At 42.9% G+C, this 19,259-nt stretch overlaps 1 protein-coding gene across 1 annotated transcript in view; it reads right to left on the bottom strand.

The window, feature by feature from the left end:
- Nucleotides 1-6,700: 6,700 nt before the first annotated feature.
- The window catches only part of SLC16A2 (solute carrier family 16 member 2), an 87,055-nt gene continuing 74,496 nt past the window's right edge, over nt 6,701-19,259 (bottom strand). The window contains exons 3-6 of the mRNA XM_073361105.1: nt 15,963-16,425; nt 14,397-14,540; nt 11,111-11,339; nt 6,701-9,627 (exon numbers count right to left, since the gene is read on the bottom strand). Of these exons, the coding sequence (XP_073217206.1) occupies nt 9,407-9,627; nt 11,111-11,339; nt 14,397-14,540; nt 15,963-16,425 (1,057 nt within the window). The 3' untranslated portion in view covers nt 6,701-9,406. The remainder of the gene's footprint in view (nt 9,628-11,110; nt 11,340-14,396; nt 14,541-15,962; nt 16,426-19,259) is intronic.

The following is a 19,259-nucleotide window of genomic DNA, read 5'->3' as shown; positions in this document are numbered from 1 at the left end:
AAGTTTCCCGCAGGATTTTTTTTTAAATTACCTCTGCAAAGTGTCTTGGGTTGTTTCAGTTTATATGAAAGAGTCTAGAAAATAAATGCTGTCTTATATTGTTATCTCTGAAGTTCCTTATCTTTGAAAATTCCACAACTGAATGTAGGCGTGTTTTGATATCAGTTTATCTGTCTCAGGGAGAGAAGCTCACTTGATTCAGAGTTTACATACTGGATCTATGGAAAGGCAGAAAAAGGCTGTGCGCGCAAATCAGGAGGGAAAGGGAAATACAGCAAAGAGAAAAAAAGCAAAAGCCCAGTCCGTTTTTTCTCTTTTAATTCTATACTTCCTTAAAACATTAACAAACATTTACAAAAATGTGTTTTTTTTATATCAACAATCAGAAGTTCTCATCTGAAAAGGACAGTTGTATTTTAAACACATCCAAATACTTCACTTCCAAGTACAAAACTTTAGGGAATATAAAACATTTATCTGGAGGAGACATCAAACTCTGGCCTTTAGCTTTTATAAATTAGATTTCTTTATCTGAATCTTATGATCTCATAAGGGCCTGATTCTGTCAAGTACGAATCACCCACTATATGGCTCTGATTCAACAAAGCACTTAAGTACTTGCTTTATGTTAAGCACATGGTTAAAATACAGCTCCATTCAGCAGAAGTTCTTAGCACTAATTCAGGAACACATCTATACTGGACAGAATTGACTTCAATGTTAAGTTAAGAACATACATAAGAACTCTGCTAAATAGGGATGGACTTAAGTACATGCTTAAGTACTTTGCCAAATTGGGGTCTAAGTGCTGAAATGCCCTCTGCTTCCATTGACCTGAAGCAATTTCAATGGGTGCTGAGGGTGCTCAGCACCTGGCAGGCTGCACCCTTCAGGTGATGAGCTGGATCTCCAAGCAGAGGACAAATGGGAGGATTTGTAAAGCCTACCTAGGAAAAATAAGCATTTTATCCACTCTCTTTCTGCTGGGGACTGCTGGTCATCACCCTCAAAGCAAGTTTTACCAGCAAATCAGCATGGAAAGCTGGCTAAAGCAATGAATCTCAGCCTCCAAAATGCCTTACAGGGATGCTGAAGGGGTCATCTTCCACCACCTCATTGGGGCTTGAAAGACATCCTGTGCACATAACCCAAATCCTCCTTTAAACAAACAGACACCCCTACAGAGAGGGCACAGGGGACCATTTGTTATAGGATTATGAAGATCTTCACAATGGGTTCAGAAACTCAGCTTTAAAAATTACCAGTCCCATCTGTTACCCAACAGCATACATTCAAACCTCAGCCTCTGGTGTTCACGCACAGAGTTGCTTTTAGGTGGCTGGATTTCAAGAGGGGAAAATGGATTGCCCAACATCTCCCAAGCAAAGTCCCTCCTCCAGCTTTGATGAATTCCATTACATGAAATTCCTGGGTCTGGTGAAATAGGATATGCTGGGAAAGTACAGGGAAATTTGATTTGATGTGCTCAAGAGGCAACAAAACAACAAACCCAAATGCATTTAAACTCTAGAAAGACCATTCTGGAAAGCACAAAGCCATTTCAGGATCAAAAGTTCATGCACAGATTGAGGGAAGGCTGGAAATCCTACCAAAAAGGACAGTTTGAAGTCTGTCTGTGATCAATGAAAAGCAGAGTATGTCAAATCCAAGCAGAAATCTGACTCGAGTAAACAATCAACCTGCACTTCTATTATAAAAACAACCCCTCTCCCCCCAAAAAACTGTATACAAAGTTTCATTCCTTACTAAACAGAATGGCTAATTCTAGAGACTAACAATACGCTTAATGCTTTACATTTACGATTGTCTTGGCAGTTGGAATTGAAAGTAGCTAAGAGAATGAACTTTGGAAAGTACATTATAAAATGAAAAAAATCTTTAGATATAGAAAACATAATTCAAAGGCAAATTTTTCGCATACTACAACCATGTTTTTTTTTTTTGTTTGATATGCACCTCTTGCATTTGACAAGGACTAGAGTGCATACACTGAACATGCTCTCTGTTCATTAGGTCCTGCATTTGCAATCAGTAATGCAGATGTTTTGTCGACAGATGTGTACCCTTGAAGGGAAAAGCACTTTGAATCGGAAAACTATGTGTGTAAGAGGTAAATGGAGCTGGCAGGCTACTATTAGGTTACTGAACGGTAAACAAACAGCACAGAGTTTCGTTTTTAAAACATTTATTTCAGAAATGATTCAGTTTCATAAGCCTGACTAGAAGCCTGCAAAATCTGCAACACAACAGGACAGAGTGTGGTTAGCGTCCCTGGTATTCCAGCTGTTTGGAGACTAAGAGTACATGATGGCAACGGTAAAGAGATTTCAACATTATTTACAACAATGAGACGGTCATGTGGGATCATTCTGCTAAAGTGAGTGCAGAGGCGATCTCAATGTCACTAGAACAAAAGTCACCGGGGCCACTGTTTTGCGACTCATGATGCCATTTGCACAAATGCCACACAGTGAAAACAGCAGCATCGGACACCAACTTGGCACAGATGTGACCCCACAAGATGCAACACACTGGAGAATGACACCTGCTGTCTGAAATGCACTAATGCCATCAGGAAGTCATGCCAGTGATGATGATTAATGGGAGGCAAATCTAGGAATTCAATAAATATGGAACTATGTTCTGCTCTCAAAGATGAGCTGGGATGTCCATGTATGAAGTAACTTCCGAGCCAGAATGCAAACCATGTTATAGGCTCTGGCTGACGAGAGTGGAACCTTCGGATACTCAAATCATTTCACCACTGCATAAAAACGTCACTATAGAGGGAGGTTTGCACTGTTACGCACTGGAACAATTTGGGATTGCCATTTTTCTCCTTTATGAATGAAGTTTCCCTGTAAGCAAGTTCTGAGAGGGTTGCCCTGGAAATAATGTGTGAAACTGCCTCATATGGTTTAATTGTTATGAACCAGTTCTGTCTGATCTGTTGGCTTAGGGACTCAATAAGCAATTTTACCAAATCAATGGATCAAAAACAAGGAACTATGTAAAAAAATTAAAAAAGGAACCAAGCAGGCATTAGTGCCACAGTTTAACTTTAGAATGTTGGTATTACCCAGACTTGTCAGCCAGATGAGTGTTTAAGGATGACTTGTATAGTGCATATTTCTAAATCCTCCAGCAGGTTAAAGGACAGCTGGAAATTAGAAGGGTTTTCCCTAAAATTACAGAATTTGACATTTCTGAAAGCTTGTTTTTCTCTAGGGAGATATATTGGCCATCAGCTCTAGTGAATGAATGCTGAGGGGATGGGGCAAAAGACATGAGGCACTGCTTTGTTTGGGGAATGTCCTCAGCTCTTTTAAGCTCATTCATATTTTCCATTTCCAGTTAGATGAGGAAAGGTTATTCTGCCCCACTGAAAACTAGTGCAGCGTAGAATCAAGCAATGCAATACAAATAATTAGTTTGTTAATAACTCTGCCGAAATTAGCATTATGGTTTCGCCCAAGAGAAATTATAAACCAGAATTGAAGTTCCGATCTCCTAGTTCAGAGGTTTTGGCTCAGCACATGGTTATTCTGAGGGACTTTTGGCAACGCCCATTCTGACCAAGTCAGGCATAATGCAGAGCAGCAACAACCCAGGCAGCTTGACAGGTTTGTATAAGCTACTGATGCCCAAATCAGACAGCCCTCCACACAACTATGTGCTAGGTGCTCACCTAGATAGACAGATCAGGTCCTTTTCTGCTCTGTTATTATGATGCAACCCCAGTGACTCACTTTTACATTGGTAACACAACAATAGTAATTGAGAGCAGAATTTGACTCCTTCATTGAGTCTGTGTTCATGCCACCTCTGAAATACGGATGGGTCTAAAAACTTCTTGAAGAAATGGGCCATCACTGGTTAGTGACATTCTAGCCCACCAGTGTGTATTGAAGATGAAATTCATCCCAGCACAGAAGGCTTCTGAAAGACTCCATATGCTCTGAAGCTCTTATATGGGATGTAAATGGCCTGAAGGGTTTTTTCACAGCTCCTGTAATGGGTAGATTTCACGGACAGGCAGTTTTAAGAATGTGGATTATTGAATTTTATTTCTTAATATGTATTTAGGGTAAACAAAGCTGAACATAAAACCTCAATGTCATTGATGCTGAAACGGTTTCTTTTATATAGAAAGTCTCAATCTTATTTTTAGAATTGATGTATCTCGAATAATTAATTTTGAATGATGGAATGCAGCAAATATCCAGACCACCGACAAATGGTAACCCCTCAGTTTCCCCACTTTCATATAAACTTAAACAGATTTTTAAAAGAAAACATGATCCTTTGATCCCTGCTAGCATGTTCCGTCTTCTCCCAGAGTGGCAGGAGTTAAATCTCATATACCAAGTTTTAGCAGCAACCACTGAGCATCTTGCAGGTAAGGGTTTAGAATGGAAACTCCAATATATCCTTAACTGGTGTGTCCATACAACATTTCCTATTCTGATATACTGTAATACAGGATTATGCATTTGTCTTCAGCTCTCTGTATCCACTGCTAACTCTACTGTGACACACAGTTCAGCCTACCCCTCCCTGCTTGATTTTCCCATGGTCTTATCGCTGAAAGAGAAGATAATTTCATTAACTGCAGCCTGTGCACTATCACTTAATACTCCAAGGTCAATACTGCTTAGGTGCTAGAGAGGCTTCAACTAGCAAACCCCTCACCCCAAACAAAACAGAACAGGAAACAGACATTTCAAGCTGTCATGGCGATGGCCTCTGCTGTCACACCGACATGACATGATTCCTAGACTTGATTTGATTCAGAAAGATGATAATTTAATAAAAGTATCTACTGATGAGAAAAAAAAAAAACCAAACAGGGCTGCCACACTTTGCAGAGCAACGGGCAGGCAAGGATCAAGTCTTCGCTGTCAGCTGGAGTACGACTTCACCCTGAACGAGAGGATCTAGTGATGCTGCACTCCAGGGGATGATCCTATAGTTTTTACTCTGGCAAGTTTGACTTCAAACAGGAATTCTGTCCTAGTAGGAATTTCAGAACCTAGTCCTTAGCAGGAACCATAAGCATATTAGCTCCCCAGACAATGCACTGGGAAGAGTAGCCCATGCATCTCACTTCATTTTGGCTACACTGGAGAAGCTGCTTGCAGTCATAGTTTGGCTTTGCAACAGTGGACTCCAATGGGCACAAAGCAAGGGCAGGGAATTTCTGGGAATTTAGTGCAATTGCTACAAGGTTAACAACACTCAGACGTTCAGCCTCATCTCTACTGCATACCAATAGTGTGCAATAATTTATAGAGGCTTCCTGACATTCCTTATTACTTACATAAGCAATTTACTGAACTATAAGCGAGGAGCTTATTTTACAGTTAAAGGCAAAATTCTCTTCCTGCATCTATCTGGCTTAAGACTGCTCCAATGTTTGGCTTTCCTTACTCTCATCTGTTTTTGTTCAGAGCACCAAATATCAGAGTCTAACTTCAATGTATGGATCATGAGAGAGGAGAATTTTGCCCTAATTCTTCAAATAAACATCTCTCCTGTAGAAGAATGTGGTCCCTTAATTGTTGATTAAGGGTACGCCTACAATCAGAAAAGCAGTTGAGGTTAGACTACTGTTTGCTAGCCCCCACCCTTTCCTCCCAAATCTAGATAAACTAAGTTTGTTTATCTTTACTATGGCACTCCCCATGTACCCTGCAGAGAATGCTAGCTTTGATACAGAAAGCTAAAATGAGGATACAGAAAGCTAAAATCTTCTTAAATAAGTGGATCATAATTTCATGGTGCTGTTACATTCTAGCCCATAAGAATCCACGTGCTTTGAGAGTTTTCAGAAAGGAGATTATTGCTCAATGGGAGATCTTCACAGGTAAGGAGAGTATTGGGGCATGCAACGCTGAGACAATTCTGGACTTATCTGTAATTGGTCTCCTAGGAGTTAGAAAAGTATTACTATTTAGAATTAATCTGTAGACAACACAGAGTGCCCTGTTGTTTGATAGGAACCCTGACATGCATCTGTTTACTGTTTCAGAGCACTGCTTGTGCTATCACAAGTCACTTATACCCTCTTTTTTACATTAACCCCCCTTCTACCTCTCCATAGCAAAGCCTCAAAATTGAGAATAAGCTAAAAAACCCTCGGCTAACGCAGACATCACACACGCGCGCACCCCCCCCCATAACACCCCCCCACAGGGCATACACACGCACACACCCCCCCGCCCCGCAGGACATGAAGGGCTTGAAATGCAAAGTCATCTTCGCCTCTTCTCCTAAACACAGAGATTTATGGTCAGACTGTGATGCTCTTATTCTGCCAATGGTCCCCTTGACTCCAGCGTAATAAAGAAATCCCCAGTGTGAAATCCCACTTAAGTCGATAGACTATTAGTAGAACAAAGGCATCACAGCCTGGCCCATATCAAGGCACTGATATGAAGTACAAGCCTGTTCAACAAGCACCTATCCAGGTGACGCAATCTCCCCAGGCTCTGATATGTGCCCAGTCTTGCTGGGTCGCCTGCTTCCTGGCATAGATGCCACAAAATAAGAAACCGGTTTAGCAAATTTGCTTCATATGTTAGACTGCGTCCATTGAATAACAGTAAATAAGGTCACAGAAAAGCATGCATATCCTTTGAGGACAGGGGAAAAAAAGACACATCTTGTTTGGGTTAAGTTATAAGTGCTACAAAATACCATTTAGTTCTCCAGATATTACAGGGCCTGAAATTTACAAAAGATCAGAACACAAGACCTTAGCTTATACAGGCAATGCTGGTAAAAGCAAAAGGGGCATATTGAGCCCTCAATCCACATGCCAAACTCCCACCAATGCAAACGTCAACAGGACTTGTAGGCATGGACTGGGGATAAGTCTATGGCTCAGTGTTTTGTCTTTAAGCTTACAGACTTCTTCACTCACAATGAGAACAAAGAAAGGCTACCATAGTACGTCCATCTGTTAATTTTTGCTCTAACATTTTTAATGGTAGCAATTTTTTTTTTAAAGTTCATGGCTTGTAAAAAAATGTTTGTAGATGTATGATCACTTCGCACGTAGAACACAATTTCTCCATTTTTGGCCAACAATATCCCCAACCCCCCCACTGACGTATCTACAATACAGAAACCTAGAAAAACCATCTGTGACTCAGATTTCCTATGATATTCAGGGCTCCCACTGGAGGTAGATCCGCAGGGAACCTCATTTCTCTTGGTTAACAAGCAGCTTACTGGTTTCATAACCGTGGAGTTAGGGAAGCTCCCTTTCTCTTCAGCCCTATATTGTATTTGCCACCCCTGCCCTGGTGATAACTAGCTTCTGTGCAGTGCTGAGTTTTGCCTTCATTCCATGCTGTGAATTTGCTTCTGCTGAATTTATTTTTATTGCGCGTTCTCTCCACGATCAAGATGTACTGAAGTCTTTGATTCTATGAACTAGATGCAGTGCAACCCCAGAGTTAGCAAGTTCTACAGAACTGGCTTTCTCTCTGCTAGCTCATAGGAGGGCAGAGAGCACCAAGGCCTTACGGGCGATTTTGATTTGCAACGATCCCGCTGGATAGCTGACACTACTCTTCCTACATCAAGCACAGAGCCGTTCACAGCACACAAATGCACAGTCAGAGATTAAAAGCCACATATTGCATCAGTGGCACTAAGAGAAAACACTCCTCTCTCACAATGCAAATCACTTAGAAGGACACCCAGCCAGCTCATCTATCGGCCTCTGCACAATCCCCGCCCCTCCCAAACCGACCTCTCACTCTGGCCCACTGCAGGGCTCCTGCATGGGCACAGAGTTGAATACTGCAGCAGACCAATTTTTGTTTTTAAAAAATGTTTGGTCTTTTCCCACAGCTCCTGTAACACTGACATGTTGATTATTGTTGAGTAACACAGAACAGACACATGTGAGTTCATCTGCACGGCTGTGCATTACCCCTCTGCTCACACAGCACACGTTTTGACAGCCCTACAGGTACGTTAGGGGATTCAGAATTCTGAGTGAAAACTAACCCACACACTGCAACGTAGTTACAAAAATAATACTAAATGAGGAGTTAACCAACTGGAATGGCTCAGGCCAATGCTGTCTTGTGTCAACATGAGGACTCAGCTCCAAATAACTGTTCCTCTTGGAGGATTCAATGCTAGTAATTTCGTTGCCTTGCAAATTTAGTATTTTAATGATTACAGCATCCTAAGTTAGCCACTGTTAATTCCCCTTGCAATGGATGGCTTGGAAGCCTACTAATTTAGTTACTGGTCAAGAAAACGGAGACGAATGACTGAGCCACTGGGAAATGGTACAGATTCCTGGCTTTCAGAGCAGTAAATTTGAATGGATGGAACTAGCCATCCATAGTAGCTGCACAAAGCCAATCATGCTTTTTTTACTTCCTTTTCTTCCCTTCTGTTTTGTCAGCACCCTCTCTTTTTCGTGCAGTGACCCAAAGCCCTAAATCTTTGGTGGGGACCAGTAACACACTGTGAGTCACAGCAAGTGGTCATAAGCATTCTTCCACTGTAATGCAGCATACTCCAAGAACAGATGGAAAGACAGGAGTGTTGAGACCAGTGAAACTCACATCTGAAGTAGCCAATGTGTTAACTTACCTTCACTGTCTACAGCCAATTAGGATAAGATTAGATAGTAAGCGGCTGTTCCCTTCTTGGTGTACATTAATATGGGACATCAAGGAGCGAATGGCAGGAATTTGAGTCTGCTGACAGACCATACTACCGAGGTTCACTGATGGTCCATAAAAGCATGCTGACAGCTTCAAAGATAGATTCTTTGAAGGACAGGGAGAGACAGAGCACTCTCATAAAAGATACAAAGATTACCCCCACTGGAATTCTTTTGCCTTCACATGGGATCAAAAAACAGTCAGAATTTGTTAACTGCAGATTGAACTGAGGTGGCATGGAATGGAATCCCACTCCAAGTCATCATCTAAGCAGCACTGACACTGCTGTGTGATAGGATAGATCTGAAACTAAAATCAAAAGGGTTAACAAGCTCCACGTGCAGCCTGTTTTAAAGGCGTTTAATTAACTGTAAACCATTGCTGTGACAAACAGAAAATTGGGGGCGTGGAGGGGAAATGGAGTTAGAGCTCTAGTGAGAATTCTCTTTAGAAAAGTGCTGGTGAAAGACACAACTTTCAAATCAAAACATCCTGAAAAATGGCTCCGCTAGCTAATGCTTGAACGAGGAGAACTCTTTTCTTTATGTATTTGGTGCCGCTCATCTGCAATCTGGGAATGTCCTGCTCCTTTTAGGAAAGGGCCTGTGCTCAGTCAAGCGAGAAGATGCTGGTGGTGATAACGTGTGTGTGTGTGTGTCTGGGTGTGGATGGCTGCATGAGGAAAGGCTTTATCCGTGTGCCTCAGTAGCAGGACAGCCTGGAAGAAGCTCACCGTTCATGACAGTCTCTGAAACCAACATCTTGTCTTTGCCAGAATCCATCTGCTGCTTCTTGAGCATTCTTTGATGGATCAGAGGAACAACAGACAGGACCAAGCCCCCAATAATTGGGGGAACTCCAGCTAAGTAAAAGGCTAAGTAGTAATTCCCAAAATAATCATGGAGGTATCCTGAAAAACAGAAGGACAATGGTTGTTGCTTCCGTCTGATGGCTAATCTAAGCTTCCTAAATCAAAAGAGGAGACAACTTAGTCTCTCTCCAACTCCATCATAAATTAGACTTGGAGGGATTTGATATTTAAAGCATGGAATAATATTGAAGTTTAGTTCCACAGAGTGGAATCTTCTGGTATTTAAAAAATTGTATCAGAACGGCATTTTCACACTTAGAAATTTAAGAATCAGAATCTCAAATGCTAATTGTTATTTAAATCAGAGCTGAAAGTAGAATCTCAGATTCACCACAAAAATAAAATCAAGGTATTTAATAATCAGACATTTCAGATAAATTTCTTAAATACTTGATTGCCAAACAAATATGACAAGTAAAGAGGGTAAGGACAATCTATAAGTGCAATTGGTTCGTTCTTAATTTCCTTCCTTTGTAATATTTGGTTTGCTGATGCATATTTTAGTTAATTTTTTGGTTGGGGAAGAAATGAACAGCTACTGACATGTACCAATTATAAATGAATCCCTCCAAACCCAATCATGACTCTGCACTTCTACTAGTTCAGTGAGTTCAGAGATGGCCAGGCTTCTGAGATTGATGCATTTACTGCCATCATAATTCTAGGGCTGTTGTAAACTCACTAGGAAGGGGCTGCTGGGAATTTTCCTACATAGGAATTGTATAAATGAAAGACACCTTATCCTGTGTTTGATAACCCACTTCTGATGAATAGTGCTATAAAGCTTATAATTCTGCAACAGCCAGAGTTTCTTGCTGAAAACAGCTGGTTATCAGTTTATGCCCAGTTATCTATGGATTGACAACCTTAATTAATTTTTTAGCTTAGCTAGTGCAACTGCAGATGCTCTTCTTGTTCAAGGGCCTGTCCTGCAGAGGGTTTACACACACATTCAATTTAAAAAACTTTGAGACAACTCCCATGCTTAAATATGTATCCGGTCTTTCTAGGATCAGGGCCTAAGCATATAATCTTTAGATTTGACTCAATTTAGGGCCTTATCCTTTGCCGATCAGGCAAAACTCCAATCCTAAATTTCATATGAGAGCAGAGCATAAGTGGCACCTACATAACTTTAAGTCCAGATCTCTGCCAGGTTACTGGAATGTTCACTAACTCTGGGCAATTTTGGTATTAATTGTGCTAAAAAAATCTGTTGATTAAATTGCCTTGAAAATGAATCATCCTCTGCTCATTTTTTCAATTACTCAGCTGCCAGAAGGGAAAACTGCTGGCAATTAAATAACAGAAAAAAGGGCTAACTGTAGACGTATTTCAGCCAACGTCAAAGTGGATACAGGATCAAATAAACGTAAGAAACTGCATCACATAATATGAGAACAGGTGAAGGTCACAATCCTACTCCTCTAACAACACATCATCCCTCCAATAATTTAATGCAAAGAAATCGAGACAGAATTCTAACTAAATATTGGGGCCCTATGTTCTGATGGTTACTGACCTGCTATTGGTGGGCCAGCTGTCATTGGAATGGCCATAAGTCCCAGGAGATAGCCAATGGCTTGAGAAGCTTGCATGGGTCCAACCAGTTCAAAGGCTATGGGGGCCATGATGGTTATAAAGAATCCATCACAAAGTCCCAGAAAGAGGCAGACGACAATGACCCCCTCAAATGCTTGGCACTGAGGGATCATCATGCACATGAGGCCCAGAAGCATGAAAGAGGCAACCTGAAGAGGCAAAGTATAGACATCACCAAGGTAACTGTGACAGAAGACAAAATCATGACTTCCTAATACAAATCCAAGGGCAGCAGGGGCATTAGAGACAGATTATTATTCCCCATAGTCCCAGTCTGTAGTTTTCTTCTGGTGACTTGAGAGCATTTCATTTTAAGAGAAGAGAGCTTTCTGGAGAAGTTATGCAAATAATTTAGGAACCCACTGCCAGCTCCCTAGCCTTCTGGCTACAAGTGTCTGGACCGACCTTGCCAAGTACGACATCCATTAAGCAACCAGTCTCTTTTCCAGACCCCACATACTCTCCAGAATGGCCACACCTTCTTCACTGCCCCCAATATTTGCTTCCAACTGAACTGCTTAATTGCCTGGCACTCTCCTAACCTTGACACGTTGCTTCCGGGCATCCCACCTGCCCTCTGCCTTGGAACACTCACTACTTATCCAACAGGGCCAGATTTCCAAAGGCATTTAGGCACTTAAAAATGCAGGAAGGCACCTCACAGCATTTGCAAAAGCACCTGAGCAGATTCAGCACCTAACTTCATTGAAATCTATGTAAGTTGCCTGACTCACTTAGGCTCTTTTGAAAATGCCAGTAGGAGTCTGGCCCTAAGTAAAAAGTGCTCCATGCTGTAAGGGTTAGCCCAGCCATTCTAAACAGCAGCAATGCAAAACTCTGCTTATCAAGCTCTGACTTTGCCTCCCCTATGCCACATGCTTGAGGTAACATGGCCCAGAACCCTAAAGAGAACACTTAACTACAGAGAATGAAGAGTTTGTAGAAATAACGAAGAGGAAAAACTTGCAGGGGAAGAAAAGCCCAGCATATTAGCAAACCTATTAAGTGTTTCACATCACGCAATACAAAGGCCCTCATTAAGGTGATTTTAAAAGGGTGCAAATACTGCCCATTGTATTTGGTTACCTTTTTACAGCCTGTAGGATCTTTGCCAGAGCTGCAAGAATAAATATTTAGATCTCCTGGTTCTTGGAACTGCATGCAAGCCTCTAGTCTTGGTAAAGCTATCTAGTTTGAAAGATAACACTAGTATTTCCTTTCCTGCCTAAACTATAGAAAGAAAAGGCAGGAATGCTACTCAGATTTTCTTTCTCCAGAAGCTACAACCCTAATAGAAATGAGGCAACACACCTATACAAGGGCAATAAAGACCGTAAGTGTTTTAGCCCCACATTGCAGATCTACCTGACATTACACGTGAGGCTAGATTCACAAAGGAGTGTATGCGGTTTTACGCTCAGCATCGACCTGCCTAACTTTCAGGTGCCTAGAAAATCACTCGGATTCACAAAGCCTGAGTTAGGCTCCTAGGAATGGGATTCTCAAAAGCCAGTCAGCTAGGTGGCTCTCCGCCTAAGCGAGCCAATGAGAGGTGCCAAGGCAAAGGATGGGTCTTAAACCCCGCCCCCTCAGGGAGTTAGTTCCGAAATTCAGACTACAGGGAGGCACCTCCCTCTACTTGGGATTCTCAGCTGCAAACCATTTTTTTTTTGGCCTACTCTGTTTTTGCAAGAAACTGCACCCGGGGGGGTGGGGGGGTGTTAGGGTACTCACCTGAGAGATGGAAGATCCCTGTTTGAAGTCCTTCCTCCGTTTACACAGAGGGGTGACTTGAACCAGGATTTCCCATGTCCCAGGTGAGTACTTTAACCACTGGGCACAGAAGTTAAGAGGGAGGTCCCTCTCCTCTTCCCCCATCTTTCCAGCTGTTTTGTGCAAACTTGCCTATATGGGCCCGATCTGGTAGGTGGGCTCTGCAGGTGAAGTAGGTGGAGGAATGCCTATCTCCCCCCAGTCTTGCATTGCTCTGGGACTTAGGGCTGCAACACGCATATATAGAGGCAGAAATATAAGCGCTCAGGGCACTTTTACTGCAAAATTTGAGATGCCAAGCAAGTTTAGGTGCCTACAGGGTTCAGCAGCACCTGAGCGGGGGTTTTGTGATTCCCATTTGGGCCTGTTTCTGGGATTTAGGCACCTAACTCCTTTTGTGACTCTAGCCCATGCTGCTTAGAAGGGCTCAATTCTGTCCTAGTATAAGTGGGAGCAATTCCTTTGAAGCAAGGGAAGTTGCTCCTCTTATAGCAGGACTGAATTTGACACTGAAAGAGAGACGAGAATATAGTTCTGTAGAAGACCTCTCGTACTTTAGTTATCCCAAAGGAACAGGTACCATGAAGGCAAACGTAGCAACAGCTCACAGTCAGTCACGGGGCTTGCCTACACGGTGTGGTAATGCACTCTTATGGGGTGTGATTTCTAAAGCACATGAATGTGTTGTGCACTAATTGGATCTATGGAGACCCTGCTGACAGTACCACTTTAAAGAGCAGGAAGGACCTTGAGTGAGCACCAGCAGGGGCTACACAGACCAATTAGTGCTCAACACGTTAGTGTGCTTTAGAAATCACACCCCCGTAGTGCACATTGCCACATGGTGTAGACAAGCTCTTTGCGATCAGAACCAGGGTTTTTTTTTGTTTTTTTTGTTTTTTTTTTTAATTATGATAAGGAATACAGAGCAGGACACCAGTGTTACCCCCTACTGTCAACCCAATGGTGCCCTGGGATCCTCTGTTTTTCCTTGGAGAGCCACTACACCCAAAACCTTGAGAAGGACCTTCTAAGAAGCCTTGAGAAGGGCTATCTGATGGATCAGCCACTTGATTTCAACGGTCTGCTCACAAAATCCAGAGAGGAAGGCAGTGTGTCTAGTGGTCAGGGAAAGATGCTAGGAGTCAGGACTCCCTGAGTTCTAGTCCTAGCTCTGTCAGAGAGGTGCTGCAAGATCCTGGGTAAATCACTTAACTTTTCTATGCCTCAACTGACCCTTCTGTAAAATGGATTTAATAATATTTCTCTACCTCTCGAGGGGTTGGGAGGGTTAATTGTTTGTAAATCACTCAGAGATCCCCGGATGAAAGGTGCTAAGTGCAGAGTACTGATATTTGTATGGACAAATCATCCCATGGTAGTAAAACGATCATTCTTAGCATGCACTTTTGTGAGGATTAGGCATAGCATACCTGCAAGAAAATCTTTTTCAGTCCAGGAATACAGTCACCAATCCGGCCAGAAACCAAGCGCCCAAGCCCTGACGTGGCTCCAAGGCAAACCAAGAGAATCCATTCTTTTTTGTTTTCCTTAAACTCCTCCTCCACATACTTTATCTAGGGGGGAGGGAGGAAAATAAGGACATTAATCCTCAACAAACCTATTAATTGCACACACCAAAAACGGACTTGCTGGGACTGTCAAACATTAAAACAGGAATCTCTAAGAGGAAGGTCTATTTCTGTGTACTAATTATAACCATGTATAGAATTCCCCTCAAGGGATTAATTGGTATTAGAGAATGGCTGCATAATGCTAGATCCACTGTAGGGCACCAAACATAATGGCAGCCCTTACGTAACAGGCTACCAGCATCGCCCACCTTATCAGTGATGTCCAGTAACTGCACAGACCTATTTCCCTCACGGCTTCTTATGGCTTCAATTCCACAAAGGTAACAGCACGGCCCTAAGTTATGTATTACGTGGTGGCTCTTACATTTCCTAGGTGGTTCTCTGCTTGAGCCAAATGGGTCAGTTTGGTAACCTATTCTCATAAACTGCAGCAAGTGCTCTAACCTCAGCACTCAAGGGCTTAAAGTCCCTCAGCCTCACGCCTCCAAAGTCCACTTCAGTGGCATGCGGTAATTGTCCTACCTGCCATGACTTACTACACAGATGAAGTCCATGGGGAGGCTCAGCCAATCAGAATTCTCTATTAGTGAAACACTCCAAAGCTAGCTCCTGCCTCTCACTATTTCTGTTCAAAGAGAAGCTTCTGCATCGCACTCCACCCTCTTATCGTCAAGACTATCCGCAGCTCCATCCATTCCTGTTTTCCTCTCATCCTGTGTCCTCCTTCACCTCTCACTTCCCTGCTCTCTTTGCTCCTCAGTTGTCAGCGTGGCCCATCCCTCTCATGTTTTTCAAAAATCATCCCACTTCACATGTGCCAAGCATCCTCCCACTCCTCCGCAAAACCCATTTCTTACCTGAAGCCTCCCTGTCCTGACCTTCTCACCCATAATGCCTCCCCATAGCTCCCTCCATTTTGAGCCTCTATTGGACTTCCCTGTGGTGGAGTGGAAGCTCTTTGGAGCAAGGGCCATGTACTGTCAGAGGCTTTGTGAAGCACTACATGCAATTACAGCACTTTAATCAATGGGACTTTTTAGCTGGAAACATGCTTGGGTGTGATTGTTCATAGCTCAGGGGGCTATCGAGCCACCTGTCTGAGCTGTGGAAAGGTCCTTCAGCATGGCACCCACCACCTTAGAATCTCTAGGAAGGAGCAATATTCTTAGTCTCTCCCCTCATCCCCTTGCATCTCCCACACATTGTGGTGATGCTCCCTCCTGCTGAGTACTGGAGATGAGGCTCCTACTGGAGCCTATCAACAGCACTCAGAGCACAGCCAAGATGTGGGGTGGGGCAAGGGCCTACACTTGAGGAGCAGACCTGCTAGAAAAAGATAGAGATACAAATAATTCTCCCCTCCCACACATGCGGTCACCTCTATCACCCCTAGAATGTTCTCACCAGATGCACGTAAGGTACAAAGTATCCCAGGACAGCTGTCGCAATCCCAAAAGCCCAAATTCGGTACGTCTGTCTCCGGAAAACCCTCATGTTGAAATACTTCCGCATCTGAGACCCGCACTGCTGTTTCATGTTCCGGCTGGCCAGTTTATCTTGTCTATCATGGTAAGAGTCACAAGATGGTGGCAAGATGGGCCGGAAAGTCAGAGACAAGAGAATCTGGATGAACATAAAGGCGCTGAGGACTTGGAAAGTGTGAGCTAGCCCGATGGTGCTCCCGATTGTTTTCAAAAAGAAGGGAAGGGACATTGAGAAGAGGCAGCTCCCTCCAGCCACGACGCCGTTTGCCAAGCCTAGACGGCGTTTGAAGTAGTGGCCGAGGATGACCAGGGAGGGCTGGAAAGCAAAGGAACTGCCGCATCCAAAGAGGATTCCATAGGTGAAATAGCGGACTTCAAGGGACCTATTGGTAAAAAAAAACCAAAAAACACCTTGGTTAAAATTGCAAAGAGTAACAGATATTACTGTGTATTATTTATCTTCCAGTAGAGCCTAGAGTCTCTAGTCAAGATCAGGTCCTATTTTGTCCTGGGCACTGTACAGATACATAGGAACAGACAGTTGCTGCCCTGAAGAGTTCATAATCTAGACAGACAAAGCAAGGTTTATCCCCATTTTACAGATGGCCCATTACATCTCATGGGAGATGAAGTCTGGCTTTGGAGGAGAATAGTCCCATGTACCAACTGAACTACAAGTCTCATAAAAACAATGAGGAGTCTGGTGGCATCTTAAGGACTAACAGTTTTATTTGGGCATAAGCTTTTGTGGGTAAAAAACTCACTTCTTCAGAATCAACATGATACTTGATACAACCCTCTGATATTTGGTGCAACTCCCATGAGGCACCGTGGCAGCATATCTGAATTGGAATATTGTAATTTCCAGACATCTGTTTTTTTAAAAAAACAAATAATTTTCCATGGAAAGAAGAAACTTTTTGCAAAAAATTTCATTGAGACAAAGATTCGGTTTTCCATAAAAAGACCCAGTTCCAGCTGAAAATTTTCAACCAGCTCCAATTTAAAAACAGGAGGCCCTGACCTCTAATGGTTAAAGAGCCTCTGGCACTTGCTTCAAGAACAGAACATGAGCATTGCTGCCCAAATTCCAGTTCTGCACTCTAAAATCCTCTGGTAATTTCAACTGGATATTGTTTTCTTCAATTCTGCCCTGAAGTTTTATTGTGAGCTATTACACAGCTGCTGTAACCCACTCCAGAGGTGGCTGCATGTTAGTAGGGAGTGAAATGATTGCCCTACAGACCATGTGTCAAGTCCTTGGGGATCCCTTAGGATGAAAGTTTATTACATTTTTAAAAACTCCAATTGCTAGTAATAAAGCAGGTGAGGAGATTCCAGCTCAGAAGAAACAGAGCAACAGGAAGTCAGAAAATATTTACAAGTATATCATTAATTCTATTACAAGTCTGTCTCCTCATCTAGTGCAGCAGACCGTGATTGCTACACTAACTTACTCAAAGACAAACCACCGTTCACGAAAGCCAAATTTCAAGCTCCTCCAAAGCCAAACCACATCAGAGAAACCTCAGAAGCAGGGTGTACTGATGAGTAATAATTTCATAGCCATTCCCTTACCCTTCACACAACTGCTTCAGGGACAAAGCTCTGACAAAACACACAAATGCCGCTGCAGTCTGGGATTGAGCCATTTAAAGTGGAATACAGACATTAGAAGGACATCTGGTTTCCCTACCACTCTCATAATCCAAAATTATCCACTGCTGGCAGTCTTAGCTGAGATAAAATGGTTTCTAGCTCTGGAGCAAGTTTCATGTTTGGAAGAAGTGGAGATGTTAAAACCACAGATCCTGTCTGCCCTGCAAAGGTGTTAAAATATCCTCTAGAATGATTTGTCGGAACAGGGGCTTGCCTCTGGATCCTTGTCCAGGACTTTTCTTTCCAACTCCTTGCTGTGAGCTGGCTGCTGTCCTCCTCAGACGGGCTGCATTTTAGAAGTGGGGTATATTTCACCAGCTTAGTATTTACAATAATTTCTCTCTCTAGTGGCTGCCCCAGACTTACAACTCCCAACTGAAAGAGCTCTCCTTTAGCCCATGTGGTAGAGGCCTGGGATTTTGGTACCAAAGACTGTGTTTCTATTCCTACAGAGAAGTGTCTGGCTCTGCAGGTAGTTCTTGGCAGGTACAGACAGTCTGTGCTTCTGGGGTCCTTTGGGATGGAAGGCACTCAAGGCAAAATGACATTACAAGGAGAATCTGCTCAATGACAACATGTGACACTTGCATTCACCCTGTATCAGAAACCTGCCTAACTGCTCAACAAGAAAACATTTTAGAAGGAAAAGCAGCAGCCACAGAAAGCAAGAGAGAAGAAGATTTCTTGACAAAAAAATTGGAAGCACTAAAGAAAATGCTCTGGAGTTACCATAGCAACAGTAAAACAACAACAACAACAAAAAACCCACCAAAAAGCCATCCTCTGAAATAAAAACTGTCAACCATGATTTAATCCCTCACTGGATTATCAATATTTATGATGAAAGGAAACAGTAACAGCACAGGGCAAAAATTCCATTTCTAAAACACACTATTGGAGAAACCATTTGACATGAAAGACTTTGCTGCAGACATCACATGATTATTTCACCATGCACATACTGGGCAGCAGAGGGAGAGGATGAGAAGGGAGAGATTGGTGACCCTGGTGGGAATAAAGTGCTCCCACGCTAACCCACCCCGGTCTGATTCAAAGGTTGATCTCTCATTCCCTGGGCTCACAGCAATGCAGTGGTATTGCATAGGCTGCTCAGCTGTGGGGAAAGAGCTGGTCACCTGGCCCAGCAGCAGAGATCCTGCTGGCTGAGATAGGAGCAATGTTGATAACCCATCCTCTGTTCAGAGGAGATCACTGAAATGTAGAGGCCTAAGGGGAAGAGAAGGGGTACAAGCTGGGTAGAAAAAGGGTGTCTCTCTCTCTCTAGGGAAATCTGTCCCTTCCAGAACACCTCCAAACCAAACAGCCCACAGAAGGGCAGAAATTAAGGAGAGAAGGGCTCTGGATGAGGCCTGATCTATGGAAGGGGAAAGCCCACTGAAATATTAAATGTTTCTGATTCTATTGTTTCCTGCCTTTGCTTAACAAAATCCAGCTAAGATTGAATAAAAAGAAGATTAAACACAGCCGATGTTTATCTCGTCTTGAGAGCCCATTAGAGCCGCAGCAGCCTCCCGCTAATTAATAGTGTAACAATGCT

Source organism: Lepidochelys kempii, chromosome 9 (assembly GCF_965140265.1).
Source record: "Lepidochelys kempii isolate rLepKem1 chromosome 9, rLepKem1.hap2, whole genome shotgun sequence".
Classification (NCBI taxonomy): Eukaryota; Metazoa; Chordata; order Testudines; family Cheloniidae; genus Lepidochelys; species Lepidochelys kempii.
Note: the sequence above shows the minus strand (reverse complement) of the source record. Positions and strands in the feature narration are given on the sequence as shown.